The 17,586-nt window shown below is 45.5% G+C and overlaps 1 protein-coding gene across 1 annotated transcript in view; it reads left to right on the forward strand.

Annotated features, from left to right (window-relative positions):
- The window catches only part of LOC114489791 (gamma-tubulin complex component 5-like), a 31,724-nt gene that overhangs the window by 357 nt on the left and 13,781 nt on the right, over positions 1-17,586 (forward strand). Inside the window, exons 2-6 of the mRNA XM_036013545.1 lie at positions 4,365-4,418; positions 4,511-4,619; positions 13,378-13,474; positions 13,843-13,922; positions 14,517-14,652. Of these exons, the coding sequence (XP_035869438.1) occupies positions 4,365-4,418; positions 4,511-4,619; positions 13,378-13,474; positions 13,843-13,922; positions 14,517-14,652 (476 nt within the window). The remainder of the gene's footprint in view (positions 1-4,364; positions 4,419-4,510; positions 4,620-13,377; positions 13,475-13,842; positions 13,923-14,516; positions 14,653-17,586) is intronic.

Below are 17,586 nucleotides of genomic sequence, written 5' to 3' on the forward strand. Positions count from 1 at the left end.
CTAGTTCAAACGGCGATCTCTGGGCGTCCTGTGCCTGCTGGGGTCGCTCCAGACCGCTCGCTCCTGGGTCTCCTTTTTCCTTCCGCGGAGGGCTGAGCAGGACGCGAGGGTCACTTGTGTGGGGCTGACTGCCCGCCCCTGCCCCCGCACTCCAGCCCGGAGGTCCGTCCCACCCTGGGGGTCTGTTTGGGTCATTTCTCATCCCAACATCTGGAACAGTTACTGCCTTGTAGTGACGAAGCCGCCCATACACCCTCTAGTACAATCCCGAGATTGACGTAGTTTTTAGATGCTTAGGTGAAGTCAGAGCTCCTATTTTTGTTTATGGACGATGAAAATTAGACAGCACTGTTAAGATAATCTCCTGTAATGGAATTGTACTACTTAAAGTATGTTGGTGGCGTTAATACTCTAACCGTGTAATTTCAGTAGAAATCTTGAGGACTAAATAGTTTTGCAAAATGAGTAATCTGGACTTTCAACCTTAATGATCATATATAAAGTGCCTACTTGGTTTACAAAGACTAACCACTGAGGTAAAAGCCCGCCAAGTTTCTGAAATAATAAACTCAGTTTTTAAGTGTAACATAAATATTGCAATGTGTGAATAGGTCAAATAAAACAATGCTTTTCCTAGAGGTTGAATGAGTTATTTTTCCTTTTTAAGGTTTTTTCTTTTTTTAAGATTTTTTTTGTTTATTTTTATACAGGGGAAGGGACTGAGAAAGAGGGAGAGACATCCCTGTGTGGTTACCTCTCGGGTGCCCCCTACTGGGAACCTGTCCCACAACCCAGGCCTCTGCCCTAGCAGGAAATTGAACCAATGACCCTTTGGTTTGCAGGCCACCACTCAATCCACTGAGCTATCCCAGCCATGGCTTCCTTTTTAAGAGTTTCTTTTTATTTTTTTAATCGACTTCATTGGGCTCACCATGGTTAATAAAATTATATAGGTTTCAGCTGTACAATTCTACAATCCATTATCTGTGTATCGTATTACGTGTTCACCACCCCAAGTCAAGTCTCCTTCTGTGTCCACTTGTCCCCCTGTTCCCTCTTCTACCTCCACCCTTATTTTTTATTTTTCTGTTACAGTTGACATTCAGTATTATTTTGTATTACTTTCAACTGTACAGCATAGTGCAGGGGTGTCAAAGTCATTTTCACCGGGGGCCACATCAACCTTGTGGTTGCCTTCAAAGGGCCGAAATGATTTTAGGACTGTATAAATGTAACTACTCCTTAACTCTTAACTCCTTGTTAAGGAGTTGAAATTACATTCAGCCCTTTGAAGGCAACCCCAAGGCTGCTGTGCCCCCCACCCCGTGAAAATGAGTTTGACCTCCCTGGCATAGTGGTGAGATATTTATATAATTTAAGAAGTGACCTTCCTATAAGTTTAGCACCCACCTGGCACCATGTACAGTTATTACAATATTGTTGACTATATTTCCTATGCTGTACTTTGCATCCCTGTGACTATTTTGTAACTGTCAATTTTGCTGCTTAATCTCTCACCTTTGTCACCCAGTCTCCCAACGCCCCTCCCCTCTGGCAAACGTCAGCTTTTTCTGTGTTTATGAGTTTCTGTTTTGCGTGTTTGTTTCTTTCGCTCTTTAGATTCCACATATAAGTGAAGTCATATGGTATTTGAGTTTCTCTGACTGACTTTTTCATTTTGTACGATACCTTCTAGGTCCATCCCTGTTTTCACAAGTGGTAAGATTTCACTTTTGAAAAAATTTTATCTTATTGATATTTTAGAGAGAGGAAAGGGAAGAGAGAGAAACATCCATTTAGTGTTGCAATTATTGATGTAGTCATTGCTTGCTTCTTGTATATGCACCAACCAGGGATCGAACCTAGAACCTAGGCATTACCAGGAAGATGCTCTAACAAAGTGAGCTACGCGGCCAGGGTAAGATTTCATTCTCTTTTATAGCTAAGTCATAGTCCACTGTGCGTATGTACCACATCTTTTCTCTTCAGTCATCTATTCATGGGCATTTGGGTTGTTTCCATAGTTTGGCTATTGTGAAGAACGCTACAAAGACAAATTTAAATGCTGTAGCCCAAATAATTTCTGTATTGACCTTTCTAAATGGCAGTAAGTGGACGGACATCATTTGAGGGTTGGGAACGACTAAAAGTTACCATCTCCTTCTACACATTGAGAAACTAAATGCATTATAATAGGTGAAGTACCGTTCCACTTGGCCATTTAGAGGATAGAATTAATGTTACCTGGTAATGTCATTTACTTCGTTTAAATACCGATTGTTGGCTCTGATACTGAAAAGTGGAAAACAAGAGTCATTGTGCTATACTGTGGTTTCATGAACTCTTAATCCATCAGAAACATGAACAATTTTTTTGGCTTTTAAAAATTGCAGCCATGTTGTAAGCCCTAGAAATTCAGAGATAGGTGAGATACATTTTGTCCTTAAGGGAGAGAGAAATTGAAGTTAATCACATATCATCACATATCATCTAGGATAGGCCTTTATTATGTTTACTTTTAAGGATTTTATTTATTTTTAGAGAAGGGAAGGGAAGGAAACATCAATGTGTGGTTATGTCTCACGCCCCCTACTGGGGACTTGGCTGGCAAGTTATGCATGTACCGTGACTGGGAATTGAACTGGTGACCCTTTGGTTTGCAGGCTAGTGCTCAATCTACTGAACCACATCAGTCAGGGCCAGAATAGGCCTTCTTAACACGAGGGCCTGAAGATAGAATTCAGGTGTTATGAATGTAGACGAGAAAAAATGTCCACCAACCTCTAACTAAAGAGTAACATTTCTTTCAATTATGAATGAAAGCAACAAGCAATATTAGCTTACCTGTGAGTGTATCAGCAGTAGAAATCACATGTTTTAGGTCATATTTTAGTTGTCGATATATCTACATATTGTTTATGTCACTTTAATGTTAGCTATGGACCCACTGCTAGACCTTGTTACTTAATGCTTTTACAAAGAAATGCCTTGCCTTGGCCGGTGTGGCTCATTTGGTTGGAGTATCGTCTGGTATACCAGAAGGTTGGTAGGTTCCATCCCCCGTTAGGTTGTGGATTCAATCCCTGGTTGGGACGCATGCTAGAGGCAGCCAATAGGTGTGTGTAGTGTCTGTCTGTCTGTCTGTGTGTATCTCTCTCTCTCTCTCTCTCCCCCTCCCCCCGCCTCCTCCCCCTCTCTCCCTTCCTTCCTGAAAGCAATGAAAAAATGCCCTCAGGTGCGTATTAAAGAAAAAAAAGGGAATGTCTCATTTTATGCCACACTTTTAGGAACACTTCACAACTGTATTTCACTATTTTCAGTTACCGTTGTATATTTCTTTTTTTTTTTTTTTTAAGATTTTATTTATTTATTTTTAGAGAGGGAAGGGAGGGAGGGAGAGAGAGAGAGAGAGAGAGAGAGAGAGAGAGAGAGAGAGACATATCAGTGTGCGGTTGCTGGGGCTTCTGGCCTGCAACCCAGGAATGTACCCTGGCTGGGAATCGAACCTGGGACCCTTTGGTTCCCAGCCCGTGCTCAATCCACTGAGCTACGCCAGCCGGGGCTACCGTTGTATATTTCATTTTGCGATTTAAAAGACATTCTGCCCTGACCTGGCTGGCATAGCTCAGTGGATTGAGCGCGGGCTGCAAACCAAAGCATTGCATGTTAGATTCCCAGTCAGAGCACATTCCTGGGTTGCAGACCATGGCCCCCAGCGACCGCACATTGATGTTTCTCTCTCTCTTTCTCCCTCCCTTCCCTCTCTAAAAATAAATAAATAAAAGACGTTCTGACCTGGCTGGTGTGACTCAGTGGAGTGAGTGCCAGCCTGTGAACAGAAGGGTCACCAGCATGATTCCCAGTCAGGGCACAAGCCTGGGTTGTGGACAGTCCCCCCGGTTGGGGATGTGCAAGAGGCAACCAACTGATGTTTCTCTTGCACATTGATGTTTCTCTCCCTCTCTTTCTCTCTCCCCTATCCTTTCTCTGAAAATATATAAATAAAATCTTTAAAAAAATATTCTGAGAGAGGGTCTTACCTTCACTGGGCTCCCTATAGCATAAAAAGGTTAGGCACTCTGATACAGGATGTGCTGTGTTGGGCTCAGACACAGGGCATTGTGGGAAGATGGAGGAGCCAGAGGACAGGGTGGGGCGGCTCAGGAGGACCTGTGTCCCACTGGAAGGAGCCTGAGCCCTCTCAGATGCCGAGGTCGTTCCCTGGATGGCGAGGGGATACAGCAACAGAGGAGCGCTCCTGCATGTCACTGAGTGTAGGGTGTGTCCGGGACATGGGAGGCAGTGATGCTAGTCTGCTTATCGAGGTGACGGGGTTGATACAAGAATTGCATTTGATCTCCTAGATTCCATCGTTTCTTGGATGTGAACAGTCACAAAGTAGAAAAGACCATAGAAGGGTAAGTTGATTTCATATATATGTCTATCCATGTAGATCTTTTCATTCATAGAGCTTTATGACCGTCCATTGACTTTCAAAACTATGTTTTAGAATTTATGAAAAATTCATCATTCATTCCGATCTCGGTAAAGCTGCTAGTTGGAAGAGATTAACTGAGGAATTTCTCAATGCATCACTTCCGAGCACAAAGGAGACAAAGGTAGGCATTATAATACCATGAGGTCTCTTGTGCATTTTACCACTTCCAGTCTGATTGTTGGCAGCTCGTTTCTGCCAGTTAAACATTCATTCTCTTAGTATTGTTCACTGGCTAGAGCAGAATACCGTGGAAACTGACCCAAGTGTTACCTGGAACCCAGTGTGACTCAGGCTTGAGGGAATGAACAAGCTCTTGGGTATTTATTTCAGTCCTAGCCTCCTAGGAACATTGAGATCAGAGATTGGCATGAATTATAGCACTATCTGGCTATCTTAAGTGTTTTTGTTTCTTAATTTTTATTTTATTTTTATTTTTTAAAAGATTTTATTTATTCAATTTTAGAGAAAGGGGAAGGGAGGGAGAAAGAGAGGGAGAGAAACATCAATGTGTGGTTGCCTCTCTCACGGCCCCTACTGGGGACCTGGCCTGCAACCCAGGCATGAGCCCTGACTGGGAATCGAAGACCCCTTGATTCACAGCCAGTGCTCAATCCACTGAGCTATGCCAGCCAGGGCTATTTTATTTTATTTTTAGAGAGAGAGGAAGGGAGGGAGAAAGAGAGAAACATTGACTTGTAATCGAACCAGCGACCTTTAGGTTTGTGGGAGAACACCCAACCAACCAAGCCACACTGGCTGCGGCTAGCTGAAGTGTTTTCAATCAGCGGTCCCCAACCTTTTTGGCACCAGGGACAGGTTTTGTGGAAGACAGTTTTTCCACAGACCAGGGTGGGGGGATGGTTTCGGGAAGATTGAAGCACATTACAGTCAAGCTCCCCTCCTACGGGCGGCCTGGTTCCTAACTGTTACCAGTCGGTGGCCTGAAGGTGGGCCTCCGTTTTACCTGGCTTCTCAGCCCTTGGTAATAAAAACAACCTATGAAATGGTGCCGTAAGCACTTTCAGATTCCATCATAGGTCCCCAAGCTCACCCTGAGGCTTGAGCATTCTCTACTAGAGGGGTTTACAAAACTTTACAAAAGCTGCCCCCTTCCTGGTACGGTTGATTACACTGGAATGATACGGATTAAAAGGAGCAAAGGGAAACGATTCCCGGGGTGACAGCCGGGAGAAACCAGGCACCAGCTCTCCAGGGTTCCTTCCCAGTGGAGTCACGAGGAAGGGAGCGCCCTTGGTTCGTGCAGTGACAGTGTGTGACTGCACACACACAGTGCCTCGCGAGAACCAGGGAAGCTCCCCGGTGCCCTGGTGCCCAGGGCCTTTGTTCGGGGTCTGTCACATGGACACACAGTGCCCACGTGGCTGACCCTGCCACTCGGTCTGCAGCCCCACAGAGGTCCATCCGATGACCGCAAGCGGACGAAAACAGGCATTCACTGTAAGGCACATTGGTGCTGTCAGAAGTCTGGTGTGTGACCTGAAGCCTCTAGCTCAGGGGTGTCAAACTCATTGTCACCAGGGGCCACATGAGCCTCACGGTTGCCTTCAAGGGGCTGAGTGTAATTTTAGGACTGTATGCATGTAACTACTCCTTAACAGTTAAACGAGAGAGCTCAGTGCTGCCACTGGGTAGAAACAAGGTGCCCGGCCGGATAAAACAAGGTGTTGACCCACGGACCACTCGTTTGCCACCTGTGCTCTAGCATACACAAACCCGTCTCCACAGGGTACCCTCAGGGCTCGGGTTCTGTGTCGGAAGCCAGTGGAGCGCCAGTCTTAAAGACCTTTCTGGGGTTCCCAGCTGGGTCAGCTAGGCGTCAGCCAACTGGCTTGACCTTCCCAGTGACCTCTGTTGCACGAGGCTGTCTCTTTGTTCAGCAGGGTGTCTGGCCCACGGTCACCGGACACATGTGGCCCAGGATAGCTGTGAATGTGGCCCAACACCAAATTGTAAATGTCCTTAAAACCTTTTTTTTTTTTTCGCTCATCTGTTTTCGTTACTGTTTGTGTATTAAACGCATAGCCCAAAACAACTCTTCTTCCAGTGTGGCCCAGAGGCGCCAAAAGGTTGGACACCCCTGGGCCACTCTGTGCTGTGAAAGTTGGTGTCCCATGGAAGAGAGCCTCAGACACCTTCAGGGAGGGCTCTGAAGGTATTTCTGGAGAAGAGAGAGCCGCAGTCTCTCTGAGTGTGTGCCATTGGGGGAGATTGCTCCCTGCGACCTTGTCAGCAGCTTTCTGGGGAGCCTGTGGAATTGAATGAAGACATTCAATCCTACGATACCATAGTGTTAATAGTAAAAAGAGTGGCACTTTTTTTTTTAGAGCCCTCGGTACATACCAGGCCCCGTGGGTCCCAGCAACATCAACAGATACCGGTGCCCCTCCCCAACCCATGTCATGCAGAATAGCACAGTGAGCGTAACCTCTGACTTGACTTTGACCTTTTCATCCCCATCTTCAGTTGTTTCTCTGTGCGCCTGCAGCTGTACACCCCCAACCAGGTACCTGGCCTGCAACCTAGGCAGGTGCCCTGACTGGGAATTGAACCGGTGACTCTTTGCTTTACAGGCCAGCACTCAATCCACTGAGCCACGTGAGCCAGGGCACTTCAGGCCATTTTGGAGCCTGCCTTGGCTCACGCTCTGTTGGTCCTCGTCCTCTCTGTGCATGGATTCTGACTCCTGTGGTCTAGTACGTGTGGGTGGGGTGGATCCATGCCAGTCTCTTCTATGCATGTGTCATAGCCTCTAGTCACCCTGAGATGTGTGGCGAGCTCAGCAACCCCCTTGGGCTGTCTGGCAGCCAGGAGCTGCCTGGGAAGCCTTCGGCTGGTCCCCTGGCCCACAGTGTGCCGCACAGAGGCCCCATCACTGGCTGCCCTGCTCACCTGCCATTGCAGTCGCCGCTTTAACCGACAGCTCTAGGGTCCAGGTGACTCTCCCCTGACAATGGCCATGAGGCTGCTGTTGTCACTTCCTGTCCGGCCCTGGTTGAACGCCACTCTGATAGGGCGGGAGGGAGGAGGGTACATGGCCCCAGACCATTGGGCCTTAAACACACCATTCTTACCTGAGGTGGCTGGTCTGCCTGTGCGCATCACAGCCCAATCAAATGCAGTCAGCAGTTTGCAGCCAAGAAAGGAAGGGTGTCCTATGGAGGAAATGGTGCAGAGTCCCAGTCACAGGTGAGCTAGTGCTCATGGCCTGGCTCCCTGGTGGCTTCCAGGCGGTGGTTGTATAGAGAAAAAATGTTAATCAGGGCAGCTAAAGGCTTCAGTTCATAGGCTCTGCCGGTGGGCCGGGGCCGAGGCCAGGGAAGGGAGTAGTTGGTTGTTGTATTAGGTCCTGATGTCAGCCACCCTGTTGCTCTGTCTGGTTCCCCAGGGTGTGGTCCCTGGGGTTATTTGGGGTTGTATGGGCCTGGGCCTGAAATGCAACTGAAAGCAAGGTGTTATCTGTAGCTCAACTGAAACTCTATTTCTGTGGTCAGCGGACCTGAGGCTTTGCCTGTTCTTTCCCCGTGGTAAAGCCTGCCTTATTAGTGGCAGTACCAATCAATAAATACTGATCCCGAAAGAAGAACCCTATCATTTACCACCTTACTGATCCACAACTGAATGAAACTGAACCAACGATTGGTGCGAGTGGAAACCGAAGTCACTCCTGCTTCTTGGGGAGTGAAGCCGCAGCCAGCTGATGCCTGGCGTGGCCCCCCACCTGTGAGAGAGTCACGGGGCTCCGCACAGCAGGGCATCGGCCACCCCGAGTTTACGTGCCCTGGAATCCCACCATCCCCCTGAAATAGCTTTGGTTTCTCTGGACCCTCATTGCCAAACTGCCTGTGTGAAGCAGTACTTGTGGTCCTCTGGGCAATTTTACAAAGAGCCAGCAAATGCCACATCGCGTGGACTCAGTGACTGCCCCCCACCCCTCCCAGCCGGGACAGCTAAATGCTGGGTGTGACGCATTGTTTCTGAGACAGTTTGGTAATAACCAGGATCTGATGTCCTAAGGGCTCAACAAGGAAGGAAGGGAGTGGATGGGACAGAAAGGAGAAAGGGCATGTCGAAGAGTTGTTTTTATGAATTAACACTTGCTATGCACCAGCACTCTAAGATTTTATTTGTTTATGTAGAGAGGGGAAGGGAGGGAGAGGGGGAATGAAACATCAATGTGTGGTTGTCTTTCATGCGCCCCCTACTGGGGGCCTGGCCCTCAACCCAGGCATGTGCCTTGACTGGGAATCGAACCTGTGACTTTTTGGTTTGCAGGCCAGCACTCAATCTGCTGATCCACACCAGCTAGGGCTCATGTACCTTTATAATTAGCTTTTGTGGAGAAGATTTGAAGACCGCTGTCCTGCATTATGCCAGAAGCAAAGTACTGTACACATGCCCTTCAACTTTCTGTGGTAACTTGCACCTTCTTCAGGTGCATAGAGCCCCCCTTTCCCTACAAATAGCCCAATCTGACAGCAATTGTTACTAAATAATAGATTTATACAGTGAGACTTATTTCCTTCAATTACAGTTGGCCCTTGAACCACGTCGGCGTGATGTGCATGGGACCTGCTGTGTGCTGTGACCCACAGACTTCAGTTGAGCCACAGAGTCAAGCCCAGGTTGTTCAAGGGTCAGCTGACGGTTGGGAACCTGCATGTGCAGATTAACTTGTATGTGGACTTTTCACCGTGTGGACAGCCAGTACCCTTCATCCTCAAGTTGTTCAAGGGTCAGCTGTATTTGCATATTAGATGACTTTTCTCGGGAGGAATAAAATTCTCTGTGGGCCTGGGCTGGGGAGTGAGTTGGTTAGTGTTGTCCCGGTACACCAAAGTTACAAGTTCGATCCCCAGTCGGGGCACATATAAGAATCAACAAATGAATGTATCAGTAAGTGGAGCAAGAAATTGATGTTTCCCTTTCCTCACCCCCTCTCTCTAATGTCAGTAATTCAAATTTTAAAAAAATCTTGGTGAAGGAATTTCAGGCATCCCTAAAAATATATTTTATTGATTATGCTATTATAGTTGTTCAATTTTTTTCCCCTTTTGCCCCCCTTTATCTGATACCCCCGTTCCCTCTGGCAATCCCTCCTCTTAGTTCATGTCCTGGGTTGTGCATGGAAGTTCTTTGGCTACTTCATTTCCTATGCTCTTCTTAATGTCCCCATTTGTATTCTGTAACTACAAATTTATACTTCTTAATTCCTGTACCTTTCCCCCATTCTCTCCCTTTCCCCACCCAACTGATAACCCTCCAAATGATCTCCACATCTGTGGTTCAGTTCCTGTTCTGCTTGTTTACTTAGTTTGATTTTTAGATTGAATTGATAGTTGTCAATTTATTGCCATTTTAATGTTCATAGTTTTGACCTTCTTCATTTTCTGATATAATTCTCTTTAACATTTCGTATAATAATGGTTTAGTGATGAAGAACTCCTCTAGTTTCTCCTTGTCTGGGAAGCACTTTATCTGCCCTTCGATTCTAAACGATAGCTTTGCTGGGTAGAGTCATCTTGGCTGTAGGTCCCTTGCTTTTCTTCACTTTGAATACTTCTTGCCTGTCCCTTCTAGGCTGGAAAGTTTCTGTTGAGAAATCAGCTGAGAGTCTTCCAGGAACGCCTCTGTAGGTACTGTATTTTTCGGACCATAAGATACACCTAGGTTTTAGAGGTGGAAACCTCTAAAGGAGGAAAATAGAGGGAAAAATTTTGAAGCAAAAATTTGGTAAAATATTTAATAATATAAAGAACATAATATTTCACCAATGTAAATGTAAACTGAACTCAACAGCAATCAAACTGAACTCATTAACAATCATTATTCATCCCAAATGGGGGGCGGGGGGGGGTGCGTCTTATAGTCTGAAAATATGGTGACTGCCTTTTTCTTGCTGCTTTTAAGATTCTCTTTATTTTTAACTTTGGCATTTTAATTATGATGTGTCTTGCATGGTCCTCTTTGGGTCCATCCTGTTTGGGACTCTTTGTGCTTCCTGGACTTGCATGTCTGTTTCCTTTGCCAAATGAGGGAAGTTTTCTTTCATTGTTTTTTCAAATAGATTTCCAGTTTCTTCCTCTTTCTCTTCTCCTTCTGGCGCCCCTATGATGCGAATGTTGGAATTCTTGAAGTTGTCCCAGAGGCTCCTACCCGTATCCTCATTTTTTTGGATTCTTTTTTCTTCTTGGTGTTCTGAATGAATTTCTTTCCCCTTATATTCCAAATCATTGATTTGATTCTTGGCTTCATCCGTTCCACCGTTCATCCCCTGTAGTTTTTTCATTTCACTTTGTATAACCTTCGTTTCTGACTGGATCTTTTTTATGCTGCTGAGGTCCTCGCTCAGTTCCTTCAGCATCCTGATAACCAGTGTTTTGAACTCTGCATGTGATAGATTGCTTTATTCCATTTTGTTTATTTCTTTTTTTTGGAGTTTTGATCTGTTCTTTCATTGGGCCACGTTTCTTTGTCTCCTCATTTCAGCGGCCTTCCTGTGTTTGTTCCTGTGTATTGGGTAGAGCTGCTTTGACTCCTTGTCTACTGGTGCAGCCTGACGTAGATAGGTGCACCCTTAAATTGAATGGGGTGGAGCCTTACGTACTTGCCAGAGCAGGGCCACCCGTGTGAACCAGGTGGGTGGAGCCTAAGATACAATGTAGCTGCTCTGTGGCTCTGCCTTTGGGAAGGCTTAGAAGAGGGACGATGGCCGATGCCTGGCCCCTGGACTTTTGTCCCGGAGGAAGCTGTCCCCCAGCACTCGCCCTGATGCCACATGCTTCAGTTTCTCCCCATATGCCACCGGCACCCCTCAGCTGCTGCCCCGGTGCTGGAGCCCTGAGAGAGGGAGTGTGTGAGTCCTAAGTCCATTGCGGACCCTTTAAGAGGAGACGCCTAAGAATCCGAAAGTTTCTCCCACTGTCCCCACTACTTATTGGTTATTATAGTCAGAAGTCATGGGGACTTCTATTCCTGGCACTGGAGCCCTGGGCTGGGTGGTCTGGTGTGGAGCTGGGACCCCCTGCTCCTAAAGTATCCCTCCCTATTTTATCCACCACACCTGCCCCGCATCTTCACATGTCCGCCCCTCCTCTGCGTCCGGTTGAATGTGAGTTCTTTAATTCCTTGGTTTTAAGACTTCCATACAGCTCATCAATTATTCTGGGTGATCATTTTGTAGTTGTAGTGATTGCTGTGGTTGTGTGAGGAGGCGAGCTTTGTGTACCCACGCCTCCATCTTTCCCAAAGTGTCAGGCATTTTTGAGCAGGTGAGGAATTCTGAACTAACGGGCAGCTCCTTGGAACCTTATTAGTGATTTATTACTTTCTCATTTCCGGGAAAGCTTACCAAGTGTCTGCTCAGTCCTTAGCTTCATACTGAGTGGTAGGAATACAGAATACAGAAGACTCAGCATCACCGAGTAATGACAACAACAAACACTGGGAGAAGCACACAAGATGCTCTGGACCACAGAGTGGGGAGAGCGGACGTGGCTTTGAACGTCAGAGACGTCCCTCACCCTGCCTGCATGCACAGTTTATGGCTTTTAGCATATTTGGGGTGTTTTCATTTTTTGGTAAATTTGTATATGTAACTTAATCAATGTAGTTTATGTTTTAAAAAAGCAGGAAGAAAAGTTAAAGAATAGTAAAAGAAACCCTGTGCTCCCTTGCCTCCAGTTCTCCCAGTGGCGTCTGACAGGGCACAGTTCCTTGGCCTTTCTTTTTCTTGACCTTGACGTTCAGGATTGCACAGGCCAATTACTTGGTAGCATGTCCCTCAACTTAGGTTTGTCAGACGGTTCCGAGTTATGATTTGGGTAATGCGTTTTTGACAGGTTCCTCGTGTGTACACATTTGCACTCTCAAAGTAGCTCAGAACAGTACACATATACAATGGAATCATACTCAGCCAAAAAAAAAAGAATGAAATCTTAGCCTTTGCAACAGCATGGAAGGACCCAGAGGGTGTTACGCTAAGTGAAATAACTCAGGCAAAGAAGGACGAATATCATACAATTTCAGTTTTGTGTGGACTGTGGAAGGCAAGATAAACAAACAGACACAGACTCACAGATACAGAGGACAGACTGGCCGTGGCCACGGCGGGGGAGGGGGTAGGTTGGGGTGAAAAGGTGAAGAGATGGAGTACAGATTGGCTGTCACCAACCACTCATGGGTCCCCTGCCCGGTGTGGCCCCGTTGGTTGGGCATCATCCCTTAAAGTGAAAGGTCGCTGGTTCAGTCCCCTCTCTCTAAAAAATAAACACACAGTCACAGGGATGTGAAGTACGGCATAGGAAGTACGATCAATAGTACTGTAATGACTATGATGTCAGGTGGGTACTTAAATTTCCAGGGACACACTAGGTAAAATCTATGACTGTCTAACCACTGTGCTGTCCACCTGAAAGCAACACGAAATATTATTGAATGTCGACTGCAACTGAAAAATAAAATCTAAAAGAATAGTTTAGAGCTTAGGAGTCGTTTCACTGTAATTCCTGTTTTCTCACCCAGAAAAACGATTGAGGTCATACTGTCTGGAATTATCTTTTCTTTTCTTTTTTTTTTTAAATTTTACTTGTTTATTTTCAAAGAGAGGAGAAGGGAAGACGACAGAGAGGAAGAGAAACATCAGTGTGTGGTTGCCTCTCATGCGCCCCCTACTGGGGACCTGACCTGCAACCCAGGCTTGTGGCCTGACTGGAAATCGAAGCCTCAACCCTTTGGTTCACAGGCCCATGCTCAGTCCACTGAGTTGCACCAACCAGGGATTACGTTTTCTGTACTCAAACTAGTCTTAAAAGCTCTCGGCAACCTCAGTGTGGTTCACGTTCTTCACTTTTGTTTTCAAGACAGATGCGCATTACTCCATACTGTCCCTTCTCCTCTGCCTGTCTGACTCTCCTTCCAACTGCGGTTACGTGGAGACACCGAGAGAAAAAGAAGTGGGTATGTTATCAGATGCCTTAATCTGGAAAACTAAAAGAGAACTTAGTTTCACTGCTTAATTATTAGACATCGAGATTTTATAAAACCTTGAAACAATCCATGAAACTAAAATATTTCTGTTGCCTTGGATACACTTGCGATTGCAAATTTTCATTTAAAATATAAATTCTGACTTTCTAAGTTGCACTACTTTCAATGATACCAATAGAAAGAGAAAACTTGCATTTGAAGATAAAGAAATTTAAAATGTATTCGGATCATTTCCCAAGTGCATTTTATTTTGAGTGTTAGAAGCCTTTTTTCTTACAGTTTTGCATATATTCATACACAGTTGGTAACATCGATGAGACTCTTCTGTTACATTTCAGAAAAGAAAGACGACTTTGACTGGGGCAAGTACTTGCTGGAAGGCGAAGAAGTTGGCCTGAGTCCAGATGCGGACACACCGGTAAGTGGCAGTCGTTTTGCTGTTGAAACAATATCTGATCCAAGTGACGTGGGTGACTTTTATGGGTCCTCTGTTCTGCAGCAAGTCAGCTGAAACAGGAACATTCTTCACTGAACAGTAAGACTTTATTTATTTATTTATTTATTTATTTTTAGAGGGGGGTAAAGGAGGGAGACAGAAAGGGAGATAAACATCAATGTGTGGTTGCCTCTCACACGCCCCCTACTGGGGACCTGGCCCGCACCCCAAACATTTACCCTGAGTGGGAATCGAACTGGGCACCCTTTGGTTTGTAGGCCAGCTCTCAATCCACTGAGCCACACCAGCCAAGGTCAGAATAGTTTCTTAGGGAAGACTCATTAAGGGCTCAAGTCAAATCATTAGTACTGCAGAGCTGAACAGAATGCATATACTTAAAGCATCCTTTGAGGAGCTGTGAGTGCTGGGATTTCTGCCACCAGAAATAATGTCACCCTGTTATAGTGACTTTCCAGATACTTAGAAGAAGCTTCATTTCTCCTGAAATTTTCCTGATCTTTTAATATAAATAGCTTCTGGTGTATCAGGGTAAGGCATATCTCCCCTTCTGATCAGAACTGGTCTGAAGAAAGTGAGGACGAAGACGATCAGCAGCCCTTGAGCAGGGAGGACTCTGGGATTCAGGTGGACCGCACACCTTTGGAAGAACAGGACCACCACAGAAAACCGGGGCCACGTGTCGGCTGGAAAGGTACCGTGTTCATGGATGCTGGCATCTGTTGTTTTTGTTTTAAGATTTTACTTATTTTTAGAGATAAGGGAAGGAAGGGAGAAACACATCACTAGGTTGCCCTCACATGCTGTCAGCCAGAATCCCAGCCTGCAACGGAGGCATATGCCGTGACTGGGAATCGAACCGGTGACCTTTCCGTTTGCAGGACGATGCTCAATCCACTGAGCCAGACCAGCCTCAGGGCTGCTTTAGTTTATTTTTTTGTTGGAGAAGGATCGCCTTTGCTAAGGTTGGTAACTAAAAGGAAAAGATCTATACTGTTTAATTTTCAATTTGGATGTCTGCTTTTTCCATTTGTAGTGAAGAACTATGAATTTGTAGAATCTAGAAAGAGCTATAGGCAACCTGATAGATTAGGTCATCAAATCCATGTCTCGTTTTGTAGATAAGGAAACGAGGCCTGGTTACAGTGGTTATCCCGTGCTCACACAGCCATGACACACACCCCAGCCACTGGGGTGGATGACCAGGCCCTAGGCAGTGGACTTCAACCTTGCCAAGTGGACATAGCATCATTCAAACTGATTTTAGCATCCTGATGAGCTTCTGGCTTCCTTTTCGCTTTCCTTCCTTTCTACTTCATGATGTGGACCTTTGGGGCCGAGTGTGGCCTAGTCCACGCACAGCCTGTCACTGACACCGGCGTGTTCAGGGCGTTGCGTTGATTTCCTCTCCGCTGGCCTTTCGTGCTGGCCGCGTCCCCAGCTGCAGGCACCTGCTTTGAAGGAGCCGATGCCCATGTTCTCACGTGTTCACTGCTTGTGCAACACTTTGCGGTGGTTGGCAGGCTCTGGTTGTGGATTGCCTGCAGGTGCGATGCTGCATGGAACCTTGGACCTGTTCTCTGCGTGGAGCTCTGGGGCAAGTCTGCCCACATCGCCTTGTGACCATTTCCTCCGCCCCCGCAGCCGCTGTGGAGGATTTGGCCCTTTGCAACTGCACATTCTGTTAGTGGTCCCTCTGGGTCGTTACAACGTATTGACCGCTTCGCTTGCGTTTTGCATTTTGTTTTCTGCCAAACCTCACCCTTCAGACTTCTTTGGATATCTAGATATTATTTCCTATAGGTTTTAAACATTGTAATTGTCTTTTCTTAGTCACCTGAGTATTAATATTTCACAGAATATCCTTTGATGTCATTTTTGAAAATGTCAAACCTCTGCATTTTTCATGGTGTTGATTATTTGGGTCTTGATACTTTTCTCTACAAAAACATCCTGTTCACTTTTTTTACAACCTAGGGTTAGGTCCCCAGCACCCGCCAGGCCCACTGATACACACAGAGTGAGGTTCAAGGTCCCGCTTGCTTGCTTCTCCGTGTCCTGGGCCAGTTTTCCCAGCACCATCTCGTGAGCAGTGCCTTCTTCCCACGTTGCTCTAGGCTCCCGCCGTTGTCCTGTTTTAACACGTGCATTTATTTCTGGACATCCCATCCTCTTTCCTTAATGTGGGCTGCCAAGGAGCCAATGCTTCTCTTCTTGTGGCTTGGAAGTAGGTCTCAGCACACAGAAGGCAAGTTTCCCCTCACCTCCTCTACTCTTTTCCAAAACTTCCTTAGCTCTCTCTGTCTTCCCTAGACATTTTAGAAGCAGTATGATAGGTTCTGTTTTGAAAATCCAGCTGGAATTTTTATTGGGATTGTGTTGAATTTATGGGTTTAGCTTAGGAAATATTTGACATCATTCCTATCAAAACACCTACATTTCTTTTAAGTCTTTATGTCTTAGTGGAGTTTAGAAATTTTCTTTATAAAGATTTAAGTATCTGTTTGCTGGTTTGTACAGTGTTAACAGGTTTTGCTGTGAGTGGAGTCTTTTTTGTTTTTATTGCACACGTAGAACACTATTTTCTTATAAATTGTTCTTATATCCAACTTTCTTGCTGAACTCTCATTTCAATTATAAAAGTTTGTTTATTCCATTAGGTTTTTTTGTATAGATCAGCATCTTCTGCCAATATTGACAGTATTATCTCCTTCTCCTGGTTTTTATATGTTACGTCTTTTTCAAGGCGTGTCAGCAGTCTCTGTGTTCCAGCCAGCCCCCTAGCCTGCAAAGGAAGCCAGGGCAGTGAAGTGGGTGGGTTTCACCCTAAGAAGTCTGCACCTGAAATTCCTCCACAGAGTGTGATGGGCTTGGGTACAGGTTCTCGGCACATGGCCTTTATGAAATTGATGCAGTATCATTCCTAGGAGTTTGTATTCCTAAATAAATATTGAACTTTATCAAATTCTATTCTTTGTTTGGAAGATAACCCTATAATTTTTTGTTTTACTCTACTATTTTTTCAGGATATTATTTATTTATTTTTAGAGAGGGGGAAGGGAGGGAGAAAGAGAGGGAGAGAATCATCCAGATGTGGTTGCCTTTCACATGCTCCCCACCAGGGACCTGGCCTAGCAACCCAGGCATGTGCCCTGACTGGGAATCTAACCGGTGGCCCTTTGGTTCTGAGACCTGCACTCAATCTACTGAGCCACATCAGCCAGGGTTATTCTGTTATTTATTTATTTATTTTTTACTACATTATTGAATTGTGTTAACTAGTTTTAAATTTTTTTCTCAGGTTTTCAATTACAGTTGATATTCAATATTATTTTCAGGTGTAGAGCATAGTGGTTACACATATAAATACCCTACAAATTAACCCCTCTGATAAATCTTGAACAGGTCTGAAATTATACACAGTTATTACAATGTTACTGGCTATATTCCCTGTTCTGTACTTTACATCCCCATGACTATTATGTAACTACCAATTTCTCCTTCATCCCTTCACCTTTTTCCCCCAGCTCCCCAACCCCCTTCCTGTCTGGTGACCAGCAGTCTGTTCTCTGTATCTACGAGTGTATTTCTGTTCTGTTCATTTATTTTGTTTTCTTGATTCCACATA

This window comes from Phyllostomus discolor, chromosome 12 (assembly GCF_004126475.2).
Source record: "Phyllostomus discolor isolate MPI-MPIP mPhyDis1 chromosome 12, mPhyDis1.pri.v3, whole genome shotgun sequence".
In the NCBI taxonomy this organism is placed as follows: domain Eukaryota; kingdom Metazoa; phylum Chordata; class Mammalia; order Chiroptera; family Phyllostomidae; genus Phyllostomus; species Phyllostomus discolor.